At 35.1% G+C, this 13,866-nt stretch overlaps 1 protein-coding gene across 1 annotated transcript in view; it reads right to left on the bottom strand.

The window, feature by feature from the left end:
* DPYD (dihydropyrimidine dehydrogenase) overlaps nucleotides 1-13,866 on the bottom strand; it is an 863,978-nt gene that overhangs the window by 339,024 nt on the left and 511,088 nt on the right. The window contains 1 exon segment of the mRNA XM_030327163.1: nucleotides 7,066-7,230. Within this exon segment, the coding sequence (XP_030183023.1) occupies nucleotides 7,066-7,230 (165 nt within the window).

The raw sequence follows: 13,866 nt of genomic DNA on the forward strand, positions 1-13,866 counted from the left end.
AATGTGGCCTGGAAACATTCTAGAGCATTGGCAGAGCTCATTCCTTTGTTTTCCGAAATCTCTCAGTGACCACTATCTTTATCGACTGTTGTTCCAGGTCTTAAACACTGCTGTTTCATATATTTTATACCTTATTTTATGTTGGTGTTTCAGGTGGGATGGTAAATCCAGTCCCCATTACTCCATCTAAACTGTAGCTAATGTTTTCTTTAAATTTTTTTTTCAACGTTTATTTATTTTTGGGACAGAGAGAGACAGAGCATGAACAGGGGAGGGGCAGAGAGAGAGGGAGACACAGAATCGCAAACAGGCTCCAGGCTCTGATCCATCAGCCCAGAGCCCGACGCGGGGCTCGAACTCACGGACCGCGAGATCGTGACCTGGCTGAAGTCGGACGCTTAACCGACTGCGCCACCCAGGCGCCCCGCTAATGTTTTCTTTTAAGGAACTAGGAATATCCTATTCAAAAAAAAAAAAAAAAGAAAAAAAAATACTTGGCTACATGAAGCCAGAAACTAATCACAGAACTATGAGCTTCATTATGCATTCTGATTCATTTTGGCTACTCTTGTTTGTAGAATTAAACACATTTTAATTTTTCTCTTTCTATGCTGATACTAATAACTGCCATTATTTAAGTCTTGTTTTAATTGGAAACTAAGTCAAAAGAATGAGTGATATTAAAGCACAGAAGTATAACAAATAAAACACTGAATAAAGATCAGAAGACTACATTCTATATTACATATAATAAATTCAAGATTATAAGTATCACTAAAAAGCATATTTAGTGAGCTAGTTTTTAATATTTTAATTGGTAATTATTTCTAAAATAGTGACTTGTATATGCACTGTTAGTTCACAAATACTTTGCAAATCAACTGGCAATATACTTCAAGAGCTATAAGTAGGCTGTTACCTTTGACTTGCCAAAACCCCCTCTCAGAATATTTCATGAAAACTAATTATTACTTTACAAAGGAATAAAAGCTAAATGCGTAAAGGTATCCTATGCAATATTATTTATAGTGGTGAATAACTTCAATGTGCCAAACAAGATACATATAATATCTCATTTAATCTTTACAACAACCTCTGGGAATAGTTCTTGTTATCACACAGATGAGGAAGCAGACTCTGAGAGCATCAATAAACAGCAAGTCAGAGTTGATGCTGAGATTCAAATCTATTCTGACTTTAAACCTCATACCATTAGCTCTTAGACTCTATCAACTCTAGAAAGTGAAAACAGAGATTTGTTAGGATAACTGGACATGGACTGTTTTACATCAATCCACCCTAACTTTTTAAATTTCCACTATTATTATGATTAATTTTTATTTTATTTTTTTGTACACTAGATAGATCTTTTAAAAAATCAATAAAGTAATGTCAGCAGATAACCATCCTGGATTTTAGTAAAGGAGGGAGGTTGGGAAGTATCTATATTCTCTAGAATTCATGAATGATGTTAGAAAATCACTACTTAAGCTCTGGTGTAAAGAAAGAAGGAGTTTCCTGGGGATATACTAGACTTCCCTTCAATATTTGCTCCAGCAGTTTCCTAATTTATTTAAAATAAATCAACATGGGAATGTGTAGAAATTGACAGAAACAGAGAATTGACAAGCTCAAAAAATTCCAGAGGGAACAAAGAAGGAATCCCTCCAGTGCAGGGATGCTTACATTTCTGTTGGTGAATATCCTTTTCAGAACATGAGGGGGAAAGAGCAAAGGTGATGTTTATGCTTTATAAGCTCTATATTAAGAAAGCAATGGTTTAATAAAAAATGAAAGCAAAAGTTAACAACCCTATACTGGTCATCATTGGCCTGAAACATATATATTGTAGTTTTATCTGTTACAAATTTTATTCTTCTAAACAGATTGAGAGGGGATAACAAAATCCCCATATTTCTAATGAGTAAGACTTAGTTATAAATAATCCAAAGAAAAGAAAGCCTGCTTCTGCTGAGTCAGCCTTTGTGGTGCCTATAGGAAGACTGCAGCAGTTATGGGGTGATGAATACCCACTGAATAAGCAGTAAGCATCCTCCTTGCTTAGAGGACACCTAGATCTGACTCAATCCCTTGACTCCCTATTTTCAAATACAGAACTTAAGATGGGACCAGGTAACAGTTCAAACCAAGGTCCACATTGAGTCACCGACATTGTTCTCTAAAGTCAGCTATAAAATGTCTTGAGCTGGGACTAATGACAAAATAATGGTTGGCTGATGACAGACTTCTTTCTTTGTCTAATAAAAAGATTTTGCTTTCCTTTTTGAGAGTCTGTGGTTAAGAGAGCTCAATATAATTGACCTATCTGAGTGGGTGGGTAAAGGAGAACTGAAATGACATATTACTCTTAATTCCTCAGGTTCTTTAGTGCCAAGTGAAATACCTCTTCAAGGTGTAATGGAAAGATTTCCAGCCCCAATGACTTCACTTACTAGCCGCGTGACACAGTGCCCTGTGCAATGCCATATTTATAAAAGTCAGTCTCCTCATCTATAAAATGAGGAAAAACTCTGCTTCACAGATACATAAAGCCCTAAGTACAGGCCCTGGCACATATGAAAGGCTCTTGAGCTCTGATACAGGACTTTTATAAATATGTAATGATTTATGTCAATGGTCATGAATGATACTGGTTTTATATGCAGTAGGATTAATTGATGAACTTTATAAAAAATATGCACACACACCACATACATATATACATATGTATACACACACACGTACACACACACACACATTCACACTCACACAAATGGATATTCACTGTATCCATCCCAGAATTTCTGAAATGACTAAACTAGGACAGAGCCTAACCATAAATACCTTTTCTGAAGTTCCACAAGAGATTCTAATATGCAACCAGAGCTGAGAAGCAGTGGGCAAAGGTTCTTAATCTGAGGTCCATAGAATTCTTGATAGAATACAGGAAATTCGTGAACTAGGATGGAGAAAAACTTAGACCTTTATTTTTATTTTCTTTATTTTCACTAACCTCCTGCTGTAATTTAGCATTTCCTCAGGAATGCAACAAACCATAGTAGGGCTATTGATAACCTGGGACTTTGCACCAACAGAAGCCACAGAAAATCACCTTAAAGTTGCTTCAGATATCTCAAGGTGTCACTGATGGTCACCATTATGTTAAAATTCCAGTAGTTACTACATCCACCACTAGATTGTGATTTAGTGACTTATTAAAGAGTAACGTGCATTACTATACTGTATTTGTAAAAATATATTGAGCATTCATTTTCATACAATAGGAATCCTTTGCAAACTGTTGAATTGGGTTTTACACATTCAAAAACATTCTGAAGAAAGGCTGTTAGGCTTTGGTAGGGTGTGTAAGGAGTCCAGGGCACACACACGGGGTTCAGAATTCTGTATTTAGAGGATAATTGGTCAGGAAAGCACTTTCAGGAATGCTGATGAAGAGCAACTTGTTTGGAATCATTTTGAACTTAATGTGTGCAATGCTGATTTCTCAGTAATGAACTGAGGAAGGGTTTCAGTAGAATGAGGTGTATTGTAATTGAAGTATATTTACATATCAATTGTTCTTCCTTTATTAATTTCTCTAACAAAGCCATCACTCCCTTTTCTATCTTCACCAGCTAATTCGCTGCTGAATCCCTATCTTTTGCCTAACTCTTACTTTAGCTGCCACAAATGATAGAAAATGTCAGTCTTTGTTTGCTAATTCAGTGCATTCAGACAAAATGCAGCATGTATTTTTTTGGTTAAAAAAAATTGTGAAGCTTAAAATATATGGTTTCTAAGGCTTTTGCAGTGAGAATGAAAGGATTCACTTAAAATTGATTTCTGTAAGCCCTAATTATACAGTACATTTCATAATAAGCATTGCAAAATCTCAGCTTAGGAACAAAAAAAAACTCTTAGTAATAAACTGTCACTACAATCATCAGTGTGCCAAATTTAATTCACAGATAAATAAAAAGAAACCTTGAAAGCCGGGCAGAAGTCTAGTATAAAGTGTAGGCTTTGGTATAACTCTGTGCTAGTTAAGGAACAAGACTTTACAATATATTTCAGGGGTCTCAATGCCTTTCTGGTCAAGGTGTTCTTCCAGCTGTCTCCTCCAGTTCATGGTCAACTGGTGTCTACTCTCTCTGGAAAGAGAGATACTAGCTGCTGCTGCTATCAGCTGACCTACATCCCTTCTCCACAACCCCCAGGACAATTTCTTTTTCAGAAAAGTTACCCCTTGCTTAGAAGCTGCCACACTGGGTTGAATTACCCGATCCCTGTCATCAAAGGTGGCAGCCACGCACTTGAGAATGATGTGGGAAAACTCCAGTGAGAGTGATAATTAAACTTGGAAAATGAAGGGTCACCTTCTTTCGTTCAGCTCATTGGGTTTGGCATCAGAGTAATTCCAAAACAGTGGGGGATATTCTACTCGCAGCATGGCAATATCTAGGTGCAACACATTATTTCTCTGGGTTCAAATGGGAATGCCATTTTAATTGTATTTAAAATGTTATCGTTGATATGGAGGATAAAAGTGTTAGAAATTAGTTCTAAGGATATAGAAAAAGAATAATGAGTATAATCTCAATGGCGAAAGAATTAGAAACAAGAAAAGCATGCATTGTTTTCTCAGAAGGAAAAAGCATATAGGAGGAGAAAACTGTTTCCAGGGAAACTTTGAAAAGAACATTTCAATGTGCTTCTTCTTTCTACTTGACTGTGGAATCACAAAGCAAGAGTTTCATCTCAGCTTTCTCGTCTACTTACTGTCATTTCTTGGAGGCCGCTGTATAATATCTCACTCCTGCCCAAAAGGGAGTAGAGTTTGAGACGAGCCAATGGCAGGAGTTCTCTTCCAGGAAAAGGGATTTTTTTTCAGATACTATGGCTTATCTAAATACTATAGAAGCAATATCTGGAGAAATTATATTTCATCCTCTTATGTTGCATTAAAAAGTAATACTGCAATTTTAAAGGCCTGAAATGATACTGCACTTTGTGCACTAGAGAACACTATAATTAGACAGGAGCACAGATGCTAAAAGCAAGTTTCAAGTTCAAATTCTGGTTTCACCATGTAGAATAGTCCCCCTTTATCTATGAGGGATACATTTCAAGACCTCCAGTGGTTACCTGAAACCATGGATAGCACTGAACCCTTTATAAACCATGCTTTTCCTATATATACATACCAATGATAAAGTTTAGTTTATAAATTAGGCACAATAAGAAATTAGCAACAAAAGCTAAGAATAAAATAGAACAGTTATAACAACACACTGTAATAAAAGTTATGTGCATATGGCCTCTCTCTCTCTCTCAATATTGTACTGTATTCACTCTCCTTCTCATGATGATGTGAGATGATAAAATGCCCATGTGATGAGATAAAGTGAGGTGAATAACATAAGCACTGTGACAAAGCTTAAAGCAACTACTGACCTTCCAACATCAGAAGGAGGATCATCTGCTTTCAGACTGGGTTGATTCCTGGTAACTAAAACCAGGGAAACTGAAAGGGGAACCGAGGAATAGCTGTGCAACCCTGGGCATGTAATGTTACTTCTTTGTTTCCTATCAGTTTCCTCTCTGTGAAATGGGGAAAGTAATAGTACCTATCTTATAAGATTATTTAAAGATTGAGTGTTAAAATACATAAGGCATTTATAACAATACCAACCACAGTTTAATATTATAAGAGCTCACACTTATTATTTTTGCTATTATTTTACGGTTGTTCAGTACCTAGTATAATACTTAAAACCTGTAGATGGTGTTTAAAAATACATTAATAATTCTTCTTATACTTGACCCACTTTTTGTCCCTGTCTTTCTGAGAAAAGCTTCCCACAAGATTTTGGCCCTTTAAAAAACAAATAGCTCAACATAATTGTTTACTAGAGTTAATTGCATAATGTGAACATAGAGTATTTGCAACATCAATTTCAGAAAGTGAAAAATTCCTAAAGAACAGAATCTACAGATATCATATGGGTATTGATAGTTCCCTTTATATATGAAGGTTTGACTTGAGGATGATTAATTTTATTCTATGTGTATATATTTTGTTTCAAGGTAAGAGAGCTTTGAACCAATTAGAATACTCTAAAACAACAACAACTTAATGGGTTAGGCAAGAGAATGAAATAGAAAGTCCCTTTATAAGATTTTTGAATTTATCAGTTTGTGGGAAAACATCCACAAATTTCATTAGATTTTAAAATATCTATCATTAGAGTACTTAAAACATTCCAATTCGTCTTTGTATCTTTTCTACAACACAAAGACACACATTGTCCAAACCTCAACTTCCATTCATCACCAGCTCTGAGACAGAAAATGATGGGGGTGGGGGGAGCAAAAAATTGTGTGTGTGTGTGTGTTGTGTATATGCATATGTGTATCAGAGTGATGAGGGGAAAAAAAAATAAATGAATTAAGAACAACTCTAACCATCTACTGAAGAGAAAATACTACCTATAGGTTAAAAAACTACTGGCGACATATAAAAATCCATAAAGAAATGAAATATATGTAATCTTTGTGCACAGTACTTTTAAAGAAAGGGCTTTATAAAAGATAGTGACTCATTTAGTATAAAGGTATTAAAATTATTTGGTAAATTATTTCCCACTGAAAAAACATAAATAAACTATATAAGAAGATATTCTGCTTCTGCCTCAGGTTTATATTTAAAATGATTTATAGCCTGCAATTTCTTCCTAAGGTCATCACCTTCATAAATACTAGCTACATACAGTGAAAACCAAGTCAATAAAATGAGGATTTCATTTCTCTTCCTCTGCTTATGTAGATACTTCTTCCATCTGCATGGCACCCATTTATAACAAAGCCTCACATTGTGTGGATTTTTATGAGTTCTTGAGCTTTTCTTTCTTTTTTATCTTTCTATGCATCAGCAAAGCAACTGGCAGATTCTTTAATAAAATATATTATACACATTAATATTTATAAGCCTATGAATTGGATGTTTAAATAAACATTCACCAACTTATGCCAATTCTTTTGTTTTAGACATTAAATCACACTTACATTGTCTGGAAAGTCAGCTTTTAGTTCGGTGACACTTTGACACCAATATGCAGCTGTTTTTTCACTGATGAGCTCAATATTCAGGAAGGAGCTTTGTCCAGGGCCATACATGGGGCCAGAGGTAGTCCCCCGGATGATTCTAGGCGAAACATTTGTCACGATGTCCTGATAAAAGAGTAAAGATATTGGGTCTCCTTTTGACCAAGAAAAACTACAATCTTTATTCGATGCTCATTTCTATATGACAATATTTTACCAAGTCCTTTCTCACATTTTTAGAGAAGAATTTTAAAAATATATTTTAAATTACATGTGAATATAAACTACTTCCAAATGTAAGAGTAAACAAAGTATTTGTCAGCTTTATTTAAATTACTTTCTGTAATTGTAAGGTTAGCATCATAAAAAAATATGTAAATTCATTTTATTGGTTTTGGGCATACATATTTTGTTTGCAATTAAATAATAAATAAAAACCTGATAAGTAAAATGTAAGAATATTGGTTCAGTCTAGTTAATCCAAATACCTTCAATGACATTTTAATTCCAATAAAAGCTAATGTTTTGTAAAGAAAAAAAACCACTATTTTTCTTAAAAAGCAATTCCAATGTAAATCAGCCAGGGAGTACATATTAGTACCACTGGCTCATCAAACTTTAACACATATTCTAACAAACTAACTGGGTCAACCTACCTATAGAATTCTAACTATAAATTCACATTCAATGAGAATTCAGTTCTTCCAAGACTGAAATGAGGATATCAATAACTTCCTGATAACTATAAACAGTAAACAGTCAAATTAACTTGCTTGTTAAGTGTAATTAACAATGTACAACTGCTTCTAAAGCTGTATTAACAAAGAAGAGTAACATTCTTACATTACTAAAAACTAAAAAGAAACAAAGAAGAAAAATGTTTCTTTAGCCAACTTCCAATTAAAATTAATTTTGAGTAAAGGTCATTTAGTTAAGGATTTATCAGAATTAGTCATTTAAGTACCCCTCCTCACCATCTTGTCACTTTTAGTGAGATAACATGAACCCCCATTAGTATATAGCAATTAAGGTCAATTTACATATTTTAATTAAGAACCACCCCATATAAAACAATTAGCGTAATAGGCATACTAACTGGATTTCATAACATTTGGACGTTTTTCCAACTAGATAGACAGGAAACCTTAATTAGCATTAATTAGTGCTGATCTGCATATGTTTGATAAGGCATACCCTTGCCACAAAAGATTATTTATTCCTGAATCTGCCAAATGCTACAGTTGCAGAGGATAAAAGGACTTTTCTTCACATTGCATGTTAATTTCTGGTAATTTACATTCACTTTTACATTCGAATTAGTATATTATAAAATAAATGGTATAAATGTTACAATAAGCCTCCTTAAATATGTACATTTTTACTTATAGGAATCCTGCCAGTTAATGTTTTACTAATTAAGCCATTCCACTTCTATTGTAATTATGGGCAACACCACCAGCCTTACTTTGATTTGCCATTGTGAAACAGTGTTCCACAATCTTATAATGGGTAAAATGACAATTCAAGTCACTCCAGAATGCTCAGGTTTAATGGGTCAAATTTCTGTCTTGGCAAAGGCTTAAATGTATGCTCTACATCCCTGCAGGTGGCTTCTGTGCAGCTTACCCGGGTAGGTAACTCAAGTGCTGCCATGGTCTGAGAACACGATGCTAGGAATGTTTCTATCAAATAAGGCTTATTTTCTTCTATTTTTAAAAAAATTTTGTTTAAGGTTTATTTATTTTTGAGACAGAGAGAGACAGAGCATGAATGGAGGAGGGTCAGAGAGAGAGGGAGACACAGAATCCAAAGCAGGCTTCAGGCTCTGAGCTGTCCACACAGAGCCCGACGCGGGGCTCGAACTCACGGACTGTGAGATCATGACCTGAGCTGAAGTCAGACACTTAACTGACGGAGCCACCCAGGTGCCCCAGGCTTATTTTCTTCTATATTCCAACTTTCTTGTATATTCCAACTTTAAGCCTTGAAGTCTTCATTTCCTCTGCTCTACTCCCTAGTCTAAAAGACTTTCACCTAGATAAATCCAATCTAGGCCACAGGTTTTGCCCTGTATAAAACTTGGCCAAGGAAGTGAATCCAGTCCTTACTCAGTTCACCAGCTCATGTGCCCTGGCACTGAAGAGTCCCACAAATGAAGGGGCACCTATTTAAAGGACCACTTTATAATTTAGCAGCACCTCCTGCTTATTCAACAAAACTGATTAATGTTAGCAGCATCCCTCTTCCTATCCATTCTTCAGGTCTTAACTTAGACTTCAGTCCCTTTGAGAAACCTTTCCATGTCTCCAACATCATCAAGTCTTAATAAGCTGCTCTGACTTATGCCATCATAGCAATATATCCTTCCCCAATTGGCATTCTTAACATCCTGTAGTGTAACTGTCTATATTCTTGTCTGAACCTTTCACTAGAGTATAAGGATTGGAAAAGAAACGATCTCATTTGCTAACACATGTGCAGCTTCTAGCCTGGCCTTTAACAGGTGCTCAAATAGTGTTTTCTGAAGAAGTCTAAAGCAAAACCCTAGGCACTAGAATGGGTCTTGTCCTGAGGCAGGGGAAGGATAGAGGATTTATTGCTGGCCTTATTCTGTTGCTGAACAGACATTATATTCAAATTTCAGGTACTGGTTCTTTGCTTTAGATCCTTTCCTACTAGTCTGTTACTCTAGAATTGGGGACTTTCCTTGCTTCCCCTGATACCTCAGCGACCCCTGAATACAGCTCCCTGTCCCCAACTACAGTTGGTAACACTGTGCTTGACACAGATTGCCCACCTCTCCCCATCTCAGCCTACTGCAGAGCCTCAGTGACAGGAAGCATATTTCAACTTCCTCACACTGTAGCTTTTAAGATCTCCCGGATTGTTGGCTCTAACTTCCTGGGTTTATCTGATCTCAAGGATCGAAATACAATGGTTTTATTCAGATACAATCTGACTCTAAGGCTTTCTGGGTCAGGTGGATGTGAATTCCTAAACTGGTCATTGGCTACCTAGAGGATTTCTTGGCTGATGAATGTATTACGATCTTAACCAACTATAGTTGCTTCTTGTGTCTGTGCCCTAGGCTGGGACCACATCTTCATAGTATGTTTAGGCTTTTTTTTTAATATCATAAAATAAAGAAGACACAGCATAGAAGAATTGCACCTATGCTGAGTAAGGAAAACCGCAATGGTCCAGTAATTCTAAGCCATATACTATTTTACAGTAACCCGCCTAATAACAATTAGGCCAACAACCCACAGTGGGCAAATGGCCAAATTAACAAGATTTAAATGGAGGACAGTCAGGGGTGTCTGGGTGGCTTAGTCAGCTAAGGGTCCAACTTTGGCTCAGGTCATGCTCTCACAGATTTGTGAGTTCAAGTCCAGTGTCTGACTCTGTGTTGACAGCTCAGAGCCTGGAGCCTGTTTCATTTTCTGTGTCTCCCTCTCTCTCTGCTCCTCCCTTACTCATGCTCTGTCTCTCTATCACTCAAGAATAAACATTAAAAAAATTTTTTTAATAAAAAATAAATAGAGGACAGTCAAGCAAATGCTCCATTCTTAAAATGCCCCACTTCAGTGCTAACTTAAAACCTAAAATTCTGACATTAGAGATTTTTCTTTTGAATACTGTGAGTTAAATTTATTTTTAATGTTGGGGGTGTTTTATTTTTCTCTTTTATAATCTGGTATTAAACTCTAAATATACCATGGGAGAATTATTAATGATCTCTTTAACCAAGATCAAACAGTAAGTGCAAGCAAATCAGAGGGAAATTTTATCTACTTCATAATCAGGGTTGCTAATTCCTTTATGTTGATTTATGACAGGCAGTGTTTCTCTGAACAGGTTAGTGTTCTCTTTCTTTAACTCAAGCCAAGAAAAAAGATCCTTAACAACCGCCCAAATTGCATATGCCTAATGTGTAGAGCTTGTCAACTATCAGTGAGTCAACTGTTGCCATTGTAGCAATTTAAAAATTCAGTGTATTCCAAATTCAGTGAAAGTGCTGAGATTCCAAGATTGTCACCCAGTGATAAATTGGTAATAGAAGTTTTATTCTAGGTTTTCTTTCCCAAATTCATTCATATTTGCTATTATTACCTTATCAAAAAAAAAAAACAAACCCTTCTCCACTAACTTAAGACTTCTTGGAATTGTTAAGTGAAAGGTGAATGAAAACTTGGATACAATCAATTACCCTTGGTTATATGATTATAGAGTTAAAGCTTCAATAATTGGGCAATAACTTACTAAAGCTTTTGACCTGGGAATACTAGAATTTGAGCATGATTTCATAAGATAATATTTTGCTTTAATATTTAATAGCTAAATTATATTAGCATTGCTTAAGGGAATTAATATAACAAACATATTCAGAATATTTAGAACAAACAAGCTTATTCTCTATAACAAAGAAGAAGAATTACCATAGTTCTAGTCTTCAGTGCATTAACAATATACTGATTTTTTAAAATTGATGTTTATAGATAAGAAAATGTTAGGTGATATCTCTGCTTTGTGTGATATTGTAACTACCATTATATAATCGAATGTTAGTGACCCCTTAACATTTGAAGTGATGCTAGTGATTTTTCAGCATTAGTAAAGAGATTTAAATGGTAAACAGGCTGATTATATTTGCTTGTTTAAGTTCATTTACTTGACCTCTTTTATCCTAAAGAAAAAAAAAACTATAGTGTTTCCATGGTTACCACTGGATCAAGATAGTCACTATGGCCTCAATGAACAGAAAAAGAAACTTTTGCAGAGATGTCTTGTTAAGAGGCTAGGAAAAGAAACAGGGTCCAAAAAAGTTGAATTAAAATGAAAAATAAAATTTGCAGAATGAACCAGAGCTACTCTACCACAACAGATTAATTTAGAAATCTGTTGAGTGAACAGAGCAAGCTGTGGAAACATATATAGAATATGATACCTAAAACAAAACAAAAAACATAACATACTGTTTAGTGAAACACACTTATGTGACCAAATGTAAGTATAAGAAAATAATTAAAATAATTCAGAGGAATGGTTACCTCTTACAATAGGTAGATGCTGGGGGAGAAATTGGGGATGGTGGAGCAACGATGACTTTCTAAAAGTATTAGTGATATATAATTTTAAAGAAGTTTCACTCTTGAACTGCAGAAACACATGGTAAAATGAGAAATCTGTTTTATGCGTTTTGTGGTATCATAGTGCATATTGTTATACACTATAGGTAAAGTTTCATTGGTTTACCTGAAAACCTGTAATTTAAATCTTAGGGGTAAGTCATTCCTTTCTTAATTCCCAAAATTCTGCCATAAACTGGCTCTTCATGTCAAACAAATCTTTTAATTAGTTTTAAAAGCTAGAATTTTAAAAATTAAATGCACTGCATGACAAATTGTCTTCTAAAATATATCACTTTCTGTATGAGTGGGCTTTATCTATACATTATTCCATAAAAGAGGAGAATCACTTTGCAAATAAATCTAACAACAAATATCCTGTTATGTAATATGGTTCTATCATTATAAATCTGGCATACTGCTTCCCTGGGAATAGCAAAAAAGTAAAATAAAATTCAACAGTGGCCCAGTTTCCAGTGCAACTCCACTATTATGAAAGAAGTACCTAACACTTTATTTTCTTCATGAGCTAAGTATATTAATATTTGATCACTCCTCAAAATAAATGTTATAATGGTCAGAATAATCTGTACGTCGTTGTTTTGGAGGGGTGGAATGGGTAGGATGAAAATTTGTTCTTAATACATCAATTTTCCATCCTAGTGTCTTATGTAAAGATAGTGCTCAAAAACCTGAAATTGTGACCAAATTTACCCATTTGTCATCAGGAACTTTGAATCTGTCTATCCACATGGAAAACACAGTGAACAAGAATGACAGTGTTATCTACAAACACAAGATAAATTATCAGAGAATTTGTCTACTGCTGCCCAGCTCTAGTGAGCATTAGAGATGAGACTAGAATTCAGGCACATTTAGGTGATATGAATAATATTAGTGACCACTTAACATTTGATGCAGGTGATACTAATCAGCACTAATTTTAGTTGCAAGAAAAACAAATCAATTTAAACAAGTTAGACTTTTTTAAGAAGTAGGGATGTGGTATTTGCTTTAAGGAAAAGGAAAAAAAATCCCGCAACAGGAAGGAAGGAAGGAAATTCATTTTGAAATGTTTTTCTGTCTCTTCTCTCTGCTTCTATTTGCATAGCTCTTCATCCTTCCCTCTTTCTGTGGAGGGCTTCCTCTGTTACAGTTCATATGATAGAACCATAGGCCCCTGACAGGTTCCAAATTATAAGGTATAGGTAGAGTCATATTCAAATCTTGTAATCTCTCAAGTCCATGATTCATATATATGGTCATATAAACAAAAATGGAGTAATTGAGAGCTAAGCAAGTAATTTTAAAGGAGTCTTAAAGAATCTACTACACAGGACTGGTCTTTGCAAGGTTCACCTTAGAAGGCTTACAAGAAAATATCATATGGACACTAATGAAGTATAATTATTAATTAGGAAAGTGGATGTAAAACAGACAAAATTATTATCATGTAATGAAATGAAAATTTCCATAGTCTTGAATAAACCATAACAATCCATTTCCTATTCCTGTAGCCCCAAACCTTGCAAGATCAGAGTTGCAAGAACTCTTTAAAATCCTCTCATGTTTTAGGTTGCATCGAGAATTCTGTGACTCCAATGTGTTGATGTGCTGAAGACAGTCAACACAG

The sequence above is a fragment of the Lynx canadensis genome, chromosome C1, assembly GCF_007474595.2.
Source record: "Lynx canadensis isolate LIC74 chromosome C1, mLynCan4.pri.v2, whole genome shotgun sequence".
NCBI lineage: Eukaryota > Metazoa > Chordata > Mammalia > Carnivora > Felidae > Lynx > Lynx canadensis.